Source organism: Pelodiscus sinensis, chromosome 24, assembly GCF_049634645.1.
Source record: "Pelodiscus sinensis isolate JC-2024 chromosome 24, ASM4963464v1, whole genome shotgun sequence".
In the NCBI taxonomy this organism is placed as follows: Eukaryota; Metazoa; Chordata; order Testudines; family Trionychidae; genus Pelodiscus; species Pelodiscus sinensis.
In genome coordinates, this window is record NC_134734.1 from 2946907 (window position 1) to 2963169 (window position 16263).

The 16263-nt window shown below is 60.5% G+C and overlaps 1 protein-coding gene across 3 annotated transcripts; it reads left to right on the forward strand.

Moving 5' to 3' along the window:
* The first annotated feature begins 1035 nt into the window (after window positions 1–1035).
* LOC142819620 (sialic acid-binding Ig-like lectin 13) lies at window positions 1036–15248 on the forward strand. 3 transcript variants are annotated; one of them, XR_012897488.1, is made up of 9 exons: window positions 1046–1303; window positions 6494–6643; window positions 7344–7754; window positions 7898–8215; window positions 10011–10058; window positions 10728–10991; window positions 11754–11853; window positions 12139–12321; window positions 14053–15248. XR_012897488.1 is itself a non-coding variant. In XM_075907881.1 (8 exons), the coding sequence occupies exons 2-8, from the start codon at window positions 6520–6522 to the stop codon at window positions 12218–12220; spliced, it is 1347 nt and encodes a 448-aa protein (XP_075763996.1). In that variant the 5' UTR covers window positions 1047–1303; window positions 6494–6519; the 3' UTR covers window positions 12221–14016. The 3 variants fall into 3 exon arrangements, 2 of the variants coding, with proteins under 2 accessions (XP_075763997.1, XP_075763996.1); XM_075907881.1 differs by lacking the exon at window positions 14053–15248 and having other exon boundaries at window positions 1047–1303; window positions 12139–14016; XM_075907882.1 differs by lacking the exons at window positions 11754–11853; window positions 14053–15248 and having other exon boundaries at window positions 1036–1303; window positions 12139–14024.
* Window positions 15249–16263: the final 1015 nt, after the last annotated feature.

Here is a 16263-nt window from a genome sequence, read left to right on the forward strand (position 1 = left end):
CTGCCTGGATCCAGACAGCCAGGGGACCCCTACTAATCACTGGGGCACCAAATTTCTCCAGCCCTGGGTCCCGGGGCCAGGAAGAGAGACCCCTCCGAAGGCCTGGGAAGGGGCAGCACCAGGTTCTCAGGGGAGGGGGCAAAGAGCATCTCCCTCCAAAATGCCCAGATTTCAATTCCTGCTTCCACCCTGCACCCAACACGCGAGTTATAACCACTAGGCCTGGCAGCCCCAGTCCCAGCAGGGGTCTGCCCTGGGCTGTCTCCCTCCACGTCTAGGGGCCACGCTCACCTGCTCTCTGCAGCTCCCGCACGGCCGGGAACTGAGGCCAAGGCCGGAGATGGCGCAAACTCACCAACTGGAAACTTCCTCTTGTGCAAGATCAACCCGCTTCCCAGCAGCCTGCCTGTGCACATGTCTGGGGGGCAGAGCCAAAGGTCATGGGCAGGGCCAGGGGAACTGAGTTTCCTTTAGTTCCAGGGGTTTTCCAAGCCCTTGTTTCTCAACTCTGGGCAAGGAGCCTTGGATAAACTGCCCCCGCCCCACCCCAGAGCCAGCCGCATCTCAGCACTGGAGGGAGCCCGTGTGTAAATCTCCATGGCCCAAGCCACATTCAGCTGCGGCTCCCCTCCAAAGGCCAGGCCAGGCCTGTGCTGGGCCAGGGAACCCAGCTGCCTCACCTCATCGAGCCAGCGACCTGAGTCACACCCCTGGGACCCCCAGGCTCACTGCCCCGGGGACCTGGGAGGCTTTTGAGGAACCGAGAGACAGAAACAAACATCTGTGCTCAATGGCCCGGTTCCCACCTGCCGACGTCTTCCCTGCTCAGAGCCCCCCCGGGGGTGGGCACCGGGCCCATCCTCTCCCCAGAGCCAGCCTGTCCCAGGCCCGACAGCATAGGGGCCGGTGCCCCCTGCAGGGGAAATGCCCGGGCCCTGCTCCTCTCCCCCAGCCAGTCCCCATCACACGTGGGCAGAAGCCGGCTGTCCGTGGGCACTGACCTGTATCTGTGACTCTCTCTCGTTTGTGTTGATGGCACCAAGATCTCCAGCCACTGGAACCGGGTTGTGCAACACGTCCTAGCACCAGACTCACCCGCTGACTTCCCCTTTCTGCCTTGAAATCTCACGCCTCACTCAGCTCCTGCCCGACACTCACGCCTGCTCCCGCCAGTCCGATCTCCACACGCGCCCAGCTCGCTCCACCGGATCGGGATTCGCCACCCGGCCTCAGCTGGCCACGGCTGTTCCAGGGCGCTGTTCTCCCCTGCTCCGGCCCAGAGGCAGCTGCATCTCAGCTCCGGGTGAGTGACTGGGGCCTGCAGCCTGAACAATACACAGGAGGTGTGAGCTGCTGGTGTGAAATTTGGGTTGTGCCACCGGAAAAAGAGCAATAAAGGGAGAGAGTCGGGTGGGGAGCAGGGTTGTTGGGGTCTGTCCCAGCTCTGGGGAGAGAGTGCGGTGTAGTGGTTAGAGCGCTGTGGTTCAGACCCAGGCCTCCTGGGTTGTTTCCCAGCTCGGGGTGGCGAAGCCTCTGAGCCGTGACTCCCAGGTTCGTTGTCCAGCCCCACGCACACTGCATAGCCTGCCCCAGCTGCAGGGAGGCCGCGCGCAGCCCCGGCTGGAGGGAGGGGAAGGCAGCAGGATGCCGGGGCTGGATTTCCAAGACAGAATCCCCCCCGCCCAAGAACTGGGGTGTCGGGTGAGGGGCCACAGAGTGCAGGGGACTCCCCAGCTCTCCTCTCTGAGCCCCCTTCCCACTAATGCCCGGGGGGCAGCAGAGGGACGGTGGGAAGTGGAGCTTCCCTAGTGGGTGGACTTGGGAGGGGCAGGCACAGCAAGGGGCAGATATAGATACCCAGGGGGCACATACTGTAAACTTCACCCCTCTCCCGCGGCTGGGCTCACCCCACGGATGTGGGTCAGTGCCAAGGGGGCGGGCGGGACACAGACCCGGCACGGGGGAGCAGCTCCCCAGTGTCTGGCCCATTGGCTTGTGACACTCCCGGCCGCGGTGTCTGTCCCGAGAGCCCGTCTCGCTCTGCTCCGCTGCACTTTGAACCCGGGGCCCTCGCGGCGAAGGGACCAGCCCGTCTCCCTCTGTCCGGCTTCTTCAAAAGCGCCTGCAGGCCACGGCTCCGCCCCAGCTCCTCTTTCCCCCACTGGCCACCCCCACGTCCTGGCCCCTCGCCTCCGGATCCTTTCCAGTCGCCTCCGTCCTTCCTGGGCCTCCCGGACCCGCCCTGCCCCCGGCCTGCAGCTCTGGCCTCACTGCCCCGGGCCCCGGACTCTGCTCTTGTCCTTCTTGAACCTCTTCAGATTTCTTCGGGCCCCGTCTCCCAGTTTCCCTACGTCGCTCTGGGCCCTGGCCCTGCCCCCGGCCTCGCTCCCTCTCCCCCAGCTCAGTGTCACCCGTGAACTTGGGGAGAGTGAAAACCATCCCCTCAGCCAGGCCAGTAATAAACCCGCCCTAGACCCGACCCCCGGGGCATCCGCCTCAAACCCACCGCCAGCCAGACATCGAGGGCTTGATCCCTCCCCAGCCGCCTTCCAGCCCGTGTGTCCAAGCCGGACGGCATCACTCGCTGGCAAGAACACTGTGGATCACGACCACCGACTTCCCACCTCCACAGAGCCAGTTACCTCCTCACAGAAGGCAGCCAGGTCGGCCAGGCAGGACTTGCCCTGGGGGAATCCATGTTGATGGTTCCTGATCACTTTCCCCTCTTCCAAGGGCTTCCAAATGTGTCCCCTGAGGTTCCCCTCCAGGATTTTCCGGGGACTGAGGTGAGGCTGACCGGGCTGTAGTTCCCTGGATTTAAAGACGGGCCCTGCATTTGCCTTGTTCCAATTGTCCAGACCTCCCCGATCGCCGCGAGTTTTCAAAGATTTTGGCCAAAGGCTCCGCAGTGACATCAGCCAACAACCTCAGCACCGCGGATCCCTCAGCTCTGGCCCCAGGGATCTGTGTCTGGCCAGCCCCGAACCTCTTCTTTCTCCACTGTGATCTGGCTGTAGCCCGGGGCTGGCTGTGACCCACCTAACACTGTGATCTGGCTGTAGCCCGGGGCCGGCTGTGGCCCACCTAACACTGTGATCTGGCTGCAGCCCGGGGCCGGCTGTGACCCACCTAACACTGTGATCTGGCTGTAGCCCGGGGCCGGCTGTGGCCCACCTAACAATGTGATCTGGCTGTAGCCCGGGGCCGACTGGCCCACCTAACCCTGTGATCCGGCTGTAGCCCAGGGGCCGGCTGTGACCCACCTAACACTGTGATCCGGCTGTAGCCCAGGGGCCGGCTGTGACCCACCTAACACTGTGATCCGGCTGTAGCCCAGGGGCCGGCTGTGACCCACCTAACACTGTGATCCGGCTGTAGCCCGGGGCCGGCTGTGACCCACCTAACACTGTGATCTGGCTGTGGGCTGCAGCTGGCGGCTTCTCCAGGCAGCGGCTCAGGCAGCCGAATCCTGTTTAAATGGCTCGTGGCTGCGGGTCGTGGGGCTCCTCTGGCAGGGGCCGGGGCCACGAGCCCTTTGCTGTTTCCAGTTCACAGCCCTGAGCCCAGACAACTCTGAAGGGAGTCCAGTCCCCAGCCCCGCCCCCTCTGCCTCAGGCCCCGCCCCTTCCAGGAATTCACAAAATTCATTCAGTGACACCCAACCCCCCCTGGAAAAACGGTTGCCCACGGCTGGTCTGGGAGCCGACTGTGTGAAGACTGAGTTGGGTGGGTCCTGCTTTGGGCAGGGGGCGGGACTCGATGCCTCCGGAGGTCTCTAGGATTCTAGGACAGAGGCAAAAAGGCCTTGAGTCCTTCAGCTTCTCCCACACCGGCTGCCACTAGGTCACCTCCCTCATGCAGTAAGGGCCCAACCCCCGCCCTGACCCCCCTCTTAGTGCTCCCAGGCCTGTAGAAACCCTTCTTGTTCCCGTCACATCCCTGGCCAGGGCAATTCCAATTGCGCTTTGGCCTCCCTGCCTGCTCCCCTGCCTGCCCCAGCAAGAGATTCCTCCTCCTCCCTGGTCCCCTGGCCACCTCTCCCCTGCTTGGGAGCTTCCTTTGCGCGTCTGAGCTCGCTTTTGCGCAAGAGGGCCAGTGTAGACAACGCCGTATTGTCTTGCGCAAGAAAGCCCTGATGGCGAACATGGCGATCGGGGCTTTCTTGCACAAAACTGCATCTAGACTGGCACGGACGCTTTTCTGGAAAAAGTGCTTTTGGGGAAAAGCGTCCTGCCAATCTAGACGCGCTTTTCCGCAAATGCTTTTAAGGGAAAACTTTTCCGTTAAAAGCATTTGCAGAAAATCCTGCCAGTCTAGACGTAGCCTGGAGATTTCTCTGCAGTTTCCCACTGGGGATGCAAGCGAGCGTAAGCTAGAAGACTCAGGAGGCGTGTGCACCCACCTTTTATTAAGCTTGTACAGACACCCCGATAGCCAACCATCTGTACCCCACGTTCCCCCACGCTGTGGCCTCTGATGTCTGAGTCTCAGACTCACCTCCAGTTTCCCTTACAGTCCCTCAATTGTTCAACCTCAGCCCCTACTTTCTACCTATAGCAGCCTCCTTAACCATGGGTGACATGGCAGAGGGACCTGGGCCCACCCTCTCTCCTGGGTCTCAGCCCAGGGCCCTAAGGAAGGGACACTGGCTTCCCGTGCGTAGCTGTTGGGGGCATTCCCCTAACCTCATCAGCTCACAGGCTCCACCGCTCTGTGCTGGGCCACTTCCTACCCACCGCCCGGGGCCATCATACCTGCACCAGGTGCTGCTCTCCGTCCGGCCGTGCCTCCAACTCTCTCATTCCCTGTTGCCAGGGGCCTGTCTCGCCCAGCCTCATCCACAGGCTGGTAGTCCTTCTGCCCCCAAGGCCTCCCTTTAACTGTCCCAGCTATGGACGTGCCCACCTGCGGCCGGCACCCTGCCAATCTGCGGCTCACTTTCACCACCCCGCTGAGTCATGTCACCTCTCTGCACCATCTGAGCGGGTGACATCACTTGCCTGTGCTGCTCTGGCGGGCAACGTCCTCCGCCCAAGTCAGGCATTGCATCGCCGTCGCTCCCCCCACAGCGCTGACTGGAGTGCGGGGCGCGTCAGCCCTGTCACAGCGAGCATAACGCCCTGGCAGGCGGAATCGAACCCGAGGCCTCTGGGACTGAAGGCAGGAGCCTCTTGCGCCGGAGCACAAAGCCAGCCAGCCGCCTTGGGACATGGAGCAGACTCGCTGTTCTCCCTGGCCGTGGTCTCGGTGCCAGGGGACGGGGCAGGGCAGCACCCCGGTCGGCGTGTGGGCTGCACACTCACCCTGCTCTCTGACACCATGCGGCTCCCCCACCTGCCCTCCCCACCCGGCCTCCCTGAGCAGCGTCTGCCCCTCCGTGCCAGGCGCCCGTGGGGTGACTCATCCCACCAAGTCTCTGCTGCTCCGATCGCATCGGCCTTGGGTCCCCCCTCCCTCTGATCTCCCCCCTCACCTCCAAGCTCCATCCCCCGGAGATCCCAGCTTTGTGTCAGCTGCCACAGGTCAGCCGCTCCCAGCTCTGCCTCCACCTCCCGGGTGTTTTACCGGGTCATGGCAGCTCTGGGGGGCCCATTTCTCCAGCTCACCCAATGGCTTTTTCTATGAGGTGGGGTCAGAGCCAGGCCGGAGCCCTGAGATACGATGAGCCCCCCAGGCCAGCAACCAATGTTCCCGCTAAGCTTTTTCATCCATGTGCAGAATACATTTTATCATGTGCACCAAGGCATGTGCTCCCGGCTCTGGGCACTGTGGGTGGCATTTGAATCTCTCGTGGGCGCCCACACAAGCGCTCAGCTCACAGGGGACCCTGCCATGGGGCGGGGGAGTCTGGCTGGTATGGCAGGCCCAGGCTGGCTGTCAGTGTCGCCCTGTCCCACCCGGGCATCGTGAGACGTTACTCCAGGAGCGTCCCCGGGAGTGAGGCCAGGCTGGCCGGTCTCCAGTCCCTGGCAACTCCCTATTCCCTGGTTAAAGCTGAGCGCTGCCCCATCCCTTCTCTGGCCTGCAGGTACCCTCTGCCCCCCGCCTCCCGCCCAGCCATGCGCCTGGAAATATTATTGCCAGGGGCTGCAGGGTTTCCTCCCCTGGTTCTGCCAGCCCCTGGGCTGCCCAGCGCCGGCCCTGCTGCTTTGCATTCATTCAAATAGGTCTCTGACGGGCCCTTCCCTTAGCCCGGCCTGCTCCCATGTGGGATCGGGGGCAGCGGGAACAGAGCAGGCCCCGGGCAGCCCCATCGGCTTCCCGCACTGTGGGGTCCTGCCGAGCGCGTGAGTCAAAGTCTCCGATTTTCGGCAACTGAAGGATTTTTTAGCCCTCGATCTCTGGGAACATTGGGGGGATTTGTGGGGTCCCACCCTGGCCAGCAGTCCCAGAGCAGCCCCAGCAGAGCCCGGCAGCACCGATGATCCCCAAGGCACAGCTGTGCCGCCAAACAGCCTGCGCGCTCACACTGACCCGCCCCGGCTGTCCCTAGGTCTGGGCCAGCCCCACACCCCAGCCATGGCAGGAGCCCTGCCCCCGCAGCAGGACAGTAGGGACCAGGAGCTGCCGGCTGCCAGAGCAGGGGGTCCTGCCTCCCCCGTGGCCATGCTGAGGGCCCTGATCCTCGCCCTGCTCTGGAGGGGTAAGTAAGTGGCACCTGCAGCCCCAGCCAGGGGGAGGGGCAGAACCCATGGCAGGGGCGGCGGAGGGCAGGGGAGGGGCTCAGTGAATGGCTGGAAATGGAGTGAGATCGGGTTGGGGGCCTGGGGCGGGGCTGGAAGGGGATGCAGGGCAGGAGTGAGGGGCACTGGCAGGGCTCAGGGGACAAGACTCTGTTCCCCAGGGCGGTGGTTCCCGATCGTTTTGATACCGGGGACCAGCAAACCCATTCACAAACTTTTGGCACGCTGATAACGTTCTATTTGCATATTTCATTATGCAAATGACGATTATGCAAATATGTAAATAAAACATGACTGGTCCCCCAAAAGCGCAGTCCCCAGGGCCAGCCCTGCCCCCATAGCCCGCCCACGGCTAGCTCAGCCTCCAGAGCCCCCCCGCACTAGTCCCGCCCCTCACCTGCCCTGCTGCCCGCATCACCACGGCTATTGGCAGAAGCGTGTCCCTCCCCGCTTCTCAGCCAATCAGCGCTGGGCAGGGGCGGGGTCTCCTCCAGCCACGGAAAAGCGCTTCTCCGGAGGCAGGAGGAGACCCCGCCCCTACCCGGCACTGATTGGCTGAGAGGTGGGCAACACACGCCTCTCCCAATATCCAGAGGGGGAGGGGTGTGTTCCAGCCCCGCCCCCAGAGTTACCACGCCGGGCTCTCTCCGCCCCCTGCAGGGTCCCTGTCGCAGCTGCCCAGATTCGAGCTGAGGGCGCCGCGGTCGGTGTCGGTGCAGGCGGGTCTGTGCGCGCTGGTCCCCTGCAGCTTCACCTTCAGCTACTCGCCCTTTTTCCCCACTGGGGATCGCCAGGCCCCGCTCAACGGGCACTGGTACAAGGATGGTGCAAATCCGAACTCGGACCCGCCAGTGGCCAGCAGTGACCCCAGCCGGCCGGTGTCGCCGGACACTCGGGGCCGGTTCCGGCTGGCGGGGGATCCAACGCGGGGCGACTGCTCCCTGCAAATCAGCGACGCCCGAGGGGCGGACACAGGGAGCTATTACTACAGAATGGAGAAAGGGGATTTGAAATACAGCTACTGCTCCAACAGCGATGGCACCAGCGCTGTGCTCAGCATCTCCGTGCCAGGTAATCGCAGCGCACGCACCGCCCTGCAGCCCCTGCTATTTACCCTGCCCCTGCCCAGCCAGCCCTGCCCGGGGGCACGTCGGGTCTGGCGTTCCCAAGGGGGCCAGGCTCCAAGTGCTCGGTGACTCTCTCCCCTGTCGCAGGCCTGACGGCGCAGCCAGAGATCCGGACCTCGCCGGTGCGGGGGCTCCCAGGGAAGCTGCTGGCCGGGGAGCCGCTGAACGTGACCTGCACGGCCCCCGGGCGCTGCGCCGGGACCCCGCCCCACTTCACCTGGACGGGGCCGTTCAGCGACACGGCCAGGGACGTCTCCGCCCGGCTGGAGAACGGCTCCTGGGCCCACGGCTCCGCGCTCAGCTTCACGCCCGGCCCGGGGGACGATGGCAAAGAGCTCGGCTGCACCGTGACGTACCCTGCAGCCGGGGTGTCCACCCGCCGAGTCCTCCGGCTCCACGTTGTCTGTGAGTGACCCCGGCCCGCCACCGATCCCCAGCCCAGCGCAGGCCCCTCCGCAGCACTGAGCCTGGGCCACAGGACTATGACAGCAGCCAGGAGGGACCCTGCCAGGCCCAGCCTGCGGGTACCAGCATCAGGCTGCTCTGGGCGTTGCTTTCAGCCGCCCTTGTGGTGCAGACGTGTCCCTGCTGCACAACACATGGGCCTGGCCCGCGGAGCCTGGGACAAGAGAGGAGGGCCTGCGAGAAAGGGACCAAGGCGGGAGGCCATGGAGCTAGGAGGGGGTGTCTGGTGTCCCTGGCGGGAGCTGCCGTTCAGCTGGAGCTGGCACTGGGGGAGGGGTTAGAGGAGCCCGGCAGGACATGTCTGGGGAGCAGGCCGCTGGTTTGATCCCTTGGGCTGGGTCTCCCAGGTTTCTGGTTCCCGGTGTGACCCCAACGCGGCCCCTGGATCAGGTCAGGTGCCTCCTGGGCCGGGCGCAGGCGGGTCTGTCGCTGCCCTTTGCTGCCCACGGGGCCATGGGAGCATGAGCAGGGACCCTTCCCGCTACTGAGAGGAACTATTCTGGCTCCTCCACCACCCCGGGGAAATGGGCCAGCGAAAGGCTCCGAGTCCCCGCTCCCACGGCCAGTACCCAGAGGCCTCCCTGCCCTAAGGGATCTCCTACCGCTCCCCTGCGTGGCAGAGCCCCGGGAACCCCAACAAGGCTGGGCCCAGGGTTCCTGGGGCTCAACCCTAACCTTGGTGCGTCACCGGGGCAGGGCCGGGTGTCCCCACTGCGGGGCAGGGATGTTCCACTGGGTGTCATTGGGGAAGCCTGGAACGGTGGAAAATTCCAGCATCACCCGGCTACTCGGGGGTAAGAGCCGGGCCCTGGGAGCCGACCAGGGGCCACGTGTGACCGATAAACTCTCGCGTATCCGGTACCCGTTTAAACGGTTCCGCTCTTACACCCAAACGCGGGGGGCGGCTCTTCACACGGACGCTTCCCTGGCCCACTGCGGTTACACCCGGCCCTAAGCAAACGCCATGTATGCTACAGTCACCTGTGTACACAGAGAAGAGGAAACACGGGGAACTCTCTGGCAAGACGCCAGCCGCTCTGGGCCTGGCGACTCTCAGGCTGCATCTCTCGGGTGTCAGGGCAGGTCCCACTCTGCTCCTGGGAGGTCCCAGGCCTCCCCCCACAGGCCCTGGCTGCTGCAAGGAGGCTGCAGGTCGGACACTTGCTCTGGGCAGCAGGGCCCCTTCCCCCAGGGCCAGCTGCCCGCCCCCGTTGGGGTTATGATCCCCTCTGCCTGCTGGAGTCACCCTGCACTGGGCCCTGACGCTGCAGCCCCCTGCTGCCCCTGCACCCAGCTCCAGCCCCGGCTCTGTTCTCTGCTGCGTCGCCTCCAGCTCCCGGGTTGCTTCTCTGGCCCCTCCGGCTGCACCCCCACTGCCAGCAGGGCCCTGACGCTGGCCGTGTCCCTGACCGGCCCTGTCCCAGCTCGGCCCAGGCCCCTGCTGTCTCCTTAACTCTGCCCCACTCAGCCTGTCCCAGGCAAGCCCAGCCCACAAGGAGGAGGGGCTCTCCTCCAACCCCTCACTCCCTCATTGGCCAGGCAGACCCGTCTATCAGGCTGACCTGCAGCGCTGGCCTCTCCCCATTGGTCCTGGGGGCTGCCAGTGTCTGGGCCCTGATCTCTTAAAGACTTTCCTGGTCTTCATGGTGCTGGAGCTGCCCCCCCTCCGGGCTCACTAGGAACCCCTCCCCCCAGACTGCCCAACCCCCCGACCTCTGTCTGGTTTGTGTTGCAGACCTGCCCGGGCCCCCCAGCATCACGCTGACCAGGAACGGACGCCCCGGTGAGAGGCCGCGAGCCCCGGAATCAGCCAGCACCTGGGGCCCCCTCTGCCCTCAGGGCCCTTCTGCTTGCCCCATGGCCAGGCTGGCGCTGGGGTTAGGCCATGCCCACCTCCCGCTGGGCACCAGGCACTCAGGCAGCCTGGGGCTGGGGGACCATCCGCCAAAGTGGGGCGCGGGGTTCTGGGGTCTGGTGGGGGTGGGGCCTCAGGCAGAAGGGGTGGGGCCAGAGGCTGCCTCTCCAAGCAACTGATTCACACGTGGCCCGTGGCCAGGCCAGTCTGGGCCCACAGCAGAGACCCCGAGGACACAGCAGGGAGGGAGGTGGGACAAGCAGGCCCAGCTCCCTCTGTCTGCAGAGCCTGGGGCAGCACCAGGGGGCGCTGGTAGCGGGGAGGAGAAGGGGTAGGGACTGATCTCTGCAACAGAGATCCCTGCCATAGAAAGGTACCGAGACTGTGCGGCACCCCAGAGGTGGCTGCATCCCAGCACCAGGTGAGGGGTCCCCATATAACTGGCCCCCTCATCCCACCCTGGAGGTGGCTGCATCCCAGTGCCAGGTGAGGTGATCCCATAAAACCAGCCCTGTGCCCTGCTCCAGAGGTGGCTGCATCTCAGCTCCTGGGCTGGGGTCTCTGGTGGGGTCAAACCCGCCTGCTCGTCTCTTCCAGAGCCGCTCGCATGGGGAGCTGAAGGCGATGTCGTTTCTCTGGAGACCTGCGAGGGCGACTCCCTGAGCCTGGACTGTGCCGCTAAGAGCAGCCCCCAGGCCACCCTGAGCTGGACCAATGGGAATGAGTCCCTGAGCCCCGGCCAAGGAGGGGCCGGGTGGCTGGAGCTGCCGAGTCTCAGCCCAGAGGACACTGGGGAGTATCGGTGCCGGGCGGAGAATCCCTACGGCTCGGCCAGCCGGGCCCTGCGTGTGCTCGTGCAGTGTAAGTTGCTGGGAGCATGGGGACGCAGGGAGTGGGAAAGGGTGTGTTTGCGGGTCCTGGGCTGCAGGGATTGGGACAGGGTGGGTGTCAGTGGGTCCTGGGCTGCAGGGAGCAGGGTGGAGGGATCAGTGGGGGAGTTTCTGGGCTGCGGGGAGCGGAGCAGGTTGGTTAGTGGAGATACTGGTCTGCAGGAAGCAGGGCGGGGGCGTTGTGGGGCGCTGGGCTGCAGGGAGCTGGATGGCGGTGTCAGTGGGGATACAGATTAAAGCACAAAGAATTTCTTCTTCCCTGGGACTCAGCTTTAAAGTTACAGTGGATGGGGGACATGGACTTAGCACAGAGGAGTTAAATGAAACAACAAAACAATGAAAATAACCTGGTGTCTAAATAAACATTCCCCATCTACTCACGTATCCTTACTTCAAGGTCCAGGCCATTTTTATACCCAGTGTTCTTGTAGGCATGGTATCCCTGCCAGTTCAATTTATCTTTTTCGCCCCCCGCCCCCCCCCCCTGCTTCCTGGTTTTAACTCACACCAAGACAGACAGCCAGCAGGGTCCCTTTCTGTTCAAATCTCAGCACCTTTTCCCATGGGCTCTCCTGCCAACCTGCCAACACCTTTCACCAACTGCTAGGATGCCCAGAAAAGGATAACACTCCTCCTATCCATCACATCGAAGAGGCTCTAACCTGGCTCCAGGCGGGGGCTGGCTGGCTCGGGGCAGGGGTCCCAGAGTCTCAGTGGGTTCCTGTTCCCACAGGTGACCGCACTCGGACACTGATCGAAATGAGCTGCAAATTCGTCTTCATGGGGACTGGATTCTTCCTGGCCTATTACCTCACCTGGCTCTATTACAGACGGTAAATCCGCCGCTGGCCCCATCCGACCTATCGACCCATCAGCCCACCCCTCTACCCAAACACCCAGTTCCCTGCCCACCGACCTACACATCTATATACCCACCCATCTACGCACCCATCTACATACCCGCTGACCTCCCCACCTATCAATAGCCACCTCCCTATCATCTATCTACACACCTACCCCACTAACAAACTAACCCAGCCCTGTACCAGTGGGACACCCACCTCCCTCTGTCCAGACTGCCCACCACATACCTACCCCGGAATCTCTTTCTCTCTCAGAACACCCTGCTGCTGCCATCGAAGCAGGAGGAAGGACAGGTCAGGGGGCAGAGGATCCTCAGTGTCCCGGTCCACTGTGTAGCTCTGGCCAATCCTCAGCCATCAAAGAGCCGACACGGAATTGGAATCTCATCAGTCTGAGGAAACAGAGAACAAGACTTCAGCTGGGGGCTGCTGCCTGGGGTGAGGCCAATGGACCCATCTCACCTGGTATCGCGCCCCCTCCCTCCCTGCCCCTTGGGCGCCAAACATTAATGGGCCCCTCTAGCCTGGTATCCCGTCTCCTCCTGGCCCCTTGGGATCAAACCAATAATGCTACCCCTCCATGACAAGTGCAGTGCCAGGCCCTCTAGAACAGACCAGACCAGCTGATCCTACTCACCGACCCCTGCCAGAGGGCATTCAGCCCAGGGGCTCTGACGCCCCTGCCCATGCACCTCGGGGCTAAAGTGTCACAGAGAAGCGTTTTTGTGGTGCACAGTGAAAAATCACCAACACCAAAAGTTTGTTTGAATCCCGCTTGACTTCGCTCAGTTGTTCATTTGGGGCCAAACAATCCCCAAATTCCACAAACCAGGAACCCCAACGTTTCCTTTAAGGGGGATCAAAAAAAGAAATGTTTCACTGTCGTGATTCGACACCATGATATGGTTGGACATTTTCTCTTTTACCTTTTGAATTAAAAACTGTTTAAAATGCTTGACAGCAGAACAAAACGTCTCATCCAGACACCAAATTATTTTTGACTTTGTGCTTCACTGAACCTTTTCATATTGACATGATCCAATTTCAACCTTCACCCCAACTTTTAGTTCCCCCAAAGTGTTTTCAAGTTCTGTTTTTAGATTGACTCCACACTATGTTTTCAAATATTTGGTTCACCAATAAAATCAACCATTTCTCTTTCGTTTTGACCGAAAATTACTGGTTTTTTTCTTTTCAGTTTACAGAATTTTTCAGAAAACTGTATATTTGGTTTGACTGCAAATTATTTTTTTCTTCTACTTTTAAGTTGAAAATATTAATTTTTGGTTCTACCCCCAATGTTTTAAAAATGTTTTCCATAAGCTAAATATTTTGACAAGTTCTTGGTTTTGATTTATTCTTCTAGCTAGGGTGGGAATGGGACAATGAGCCTTTTCCCTTCAGGGGATGATCACTTTGATCCAGCCCCAGCGTTGAGGTCTGGCTGACTCTGGTGTCAGCGGTGGGATAGTTGTGATGATGAGTGTAGGCTATGTTGTTCGGTAGCTGTATCAGAACAAATTTCTGGTGGCTGTGGGCAGATAACAGATATGCCCATTCTCATGGCCTCAATACCTAAAGGCTGCGTCTAGACTGGCATGATTTTGCGCAAATGCTTTTAACGGAAAAGTTTTTCCGTTAAAAGCATTTGCGGAAAAGAGCGTTTAGATTGGCACAGATGCTTTTGCGCAAAAAGTGCTTTTGCACAAAAGCATCCGTGGCCAGTCTAGATGCGATTTTGCGCAAGAAAGCCCCAATCGCCATTTTCACCATCGGGGCTTTTTTGCGCAAACCAGTTCTTCCCTGTCTACACGGGTCCTCTTGCGCAAAAACATTTGCACAAGTGGGCTTATCCCTGAGCTGGGGCATCATAGTATGTGTGCAAGAACACTGACAATCTTACATTAGATCGTCAGCGTTCTTGCGCAAATTCAAGCGGCCAGTGTAGACAGCTGGCAAGTTTTTGCCAGTCTAGATGCAACCAAAGAGCATCCCCCCACATTCAGGTCGCCCGATATATGGAACTGTTCCCATGCGTCCTTTGACAGTGCTCAGGAGAGGAAGCTGGCAGCATGTGGTTTCCTGCAGAAGACGCCCACTTGCTCTATGAATTAAGACTTATAGGGCCCTCTGTCTGATCAGCGTTCCATTGGTGGTCTCAATGTGCAGGGGATAACGATGGAGAGACCTGTCCAGGCTCGCACCAATTCTCAGACCTCCAGGCCTAAGTCTTGGCCAGGAATCCAGTACGGGAGAGATGGGGCAGAAGAAACCAGCTGTTCTGGAAGGAACCACCAGATGGTGCAGTTACACAAAGACAGACAAGATCTCAGCCTATGAGCAAGTGTTCAGTCTCTGGAGAAATGCTGAATTGATGGTGTTCAAGATTTCTATGTAGCTATAAACATAACTTTGAGGGTGCATTTATATATTTATTATTATATATCTACACATGTAGATACACATACGTTGTATAAAGACATATCGAATAATGCTCACTTTTATGATAGTGTAATATGTGTGTAATAGAACTGTCTAACAATTTCAACAATTGTCACATCAATTAATTGTGATTACTGACACGATGAATCGCACTGTTGAACAACAGAGTACTGTTTCGTTCAGTATTTTGGATGTATTCTATCTGTTCATATATATTGGTTTCAGTAAGAACATACAATTCACAGTCTACAGTGCTCACTTTATAGTGATTTTAAATCGCAAATATTTCCACTGTAAAAAACAACAGAAGTTGAATATTTCAGTTCAGTTCCTACACACACCGAAGCGCAATCTCTCTAGCATGAAAGTAGAGCTTACCAATGTAGAATGATGCATAGAAAGGAACTGCATTCAAAAATGAAACTCTGTTAAACTTTAGAGGCCACAAGTCCACTCAGTCCTACTTCTTCTTCAGCCAATCGCTCAGACAGCCCAGTCTGGTTACACTGACGGGAGATAATGCTGCCTCAGTCTTACGTACAATGGCACCTAAAAATGAGGACAGGCATTCTCATGGCACTTCTATTGCTGGCATCACGAGGTATTTGCGTTCAACATCCGCTCCATATTTGTATGCCCCTTTGTGACAGTGCTGAGATGTGGCCCCCTCTGGGGAGGGGCACAGGAGCTGTGTGGAGCCGAGAGACCCGGGGCCTATGAGTCGGTGACACAACCCACGGCTGGTGCAGCCATTTTAATGCAACAAACAAACCTGTTTGAAAGAGGCTCCCTGGGATGCAGCCCCCCCCGGGTGGAACAGCAATGTGTGGGGGCGGATCGTCACAAGCAGTGAACTCCAGAGAGTCGGACACCCAATGGGGATTAAGTGGCAGCAGAAGGGAACTCGCCAAAGCAGGGGCTGGCCTGGCTGGGGGGGCCCTACCCCGTATCTCAGCCCCAGGTGCAGGGCTCTGCCTGGATCCAGACAGCCAGGGGCCCCCTACTAATCATTGGGGCACCAAATTTCTCCAGCCCTGGGGTCCCGGGGCCAGGGAGAGAGACCCCTCCGAAGGCCTGGGAAGAGGCAGCGTCTGGTTCTCAGGGAGGGGGCACCGAGTGGCTCCCTCCAAAGTGCCCAGATTCCAATTTCTGCTCCCACCCTGCACCCAACACGCTAGTTATAACCACTAGGCCTGGCTGCCGCAGTCCCAGCAGGGGTCTGCCCCGGGCTGTCTCCCTCCACGTCTTGTGACCACGCTCACCTGCTCTCTGCGGCTCCCGCCCGGCTGGGAACGGGGGCCGGGGCCGGAGGTGGCACAAACTCACCAACTGGAAACTTCCTCTTGTGCAAGATCGGCTCAGCAAGCTGCTTCCCAGCAGCCCGACGGCGCGGGGTCCAGAGCCCAGAGCCATGGGCAGGGCCAGGGGATCTGAGCTTCGTTTAGTTCCAGGGGCTTTCCAAGCCCTTGTTTCTCAACTCTGGGCAAGGAGCCTTGGCTAAACTGCCCCCACCCCACCCCAGAGCCAGCCGCATCTCAGCACTGGAGGGAGCCCGTGTGTAAATCTCCATGGCCCAAGCCAGATTCAGCTGTGGCTCCTGTCCAAAGATCCCCTCCAAAGACTGCAGGGAACCCAGCTGCCTCACCTCCCCCAGCCAGCGACCTGAGTCACACCCCTGGGGCCCCCCCAGGCTCACTGCCCCGGGACCTGGGAGGCTTTTGAGGAACTGAGAGACAGAAACAAACATCTGTGCTCAATGGCCCGGTTCCCACCTGCCGACGTCTTCCCTGCTCAGAGCTCCCCCGGGGGTGGGCACTGGGCCCATCCCTTCCCCAGAGCCGGCCAGGCCCAGGCCCGATGGCATCGGGGCCAGTGCCCCCTGGAGGGGAAATGCCCGGGCCCTGCTCCTCTCCCCCAGCCAGTCCCCATCACAGGTGG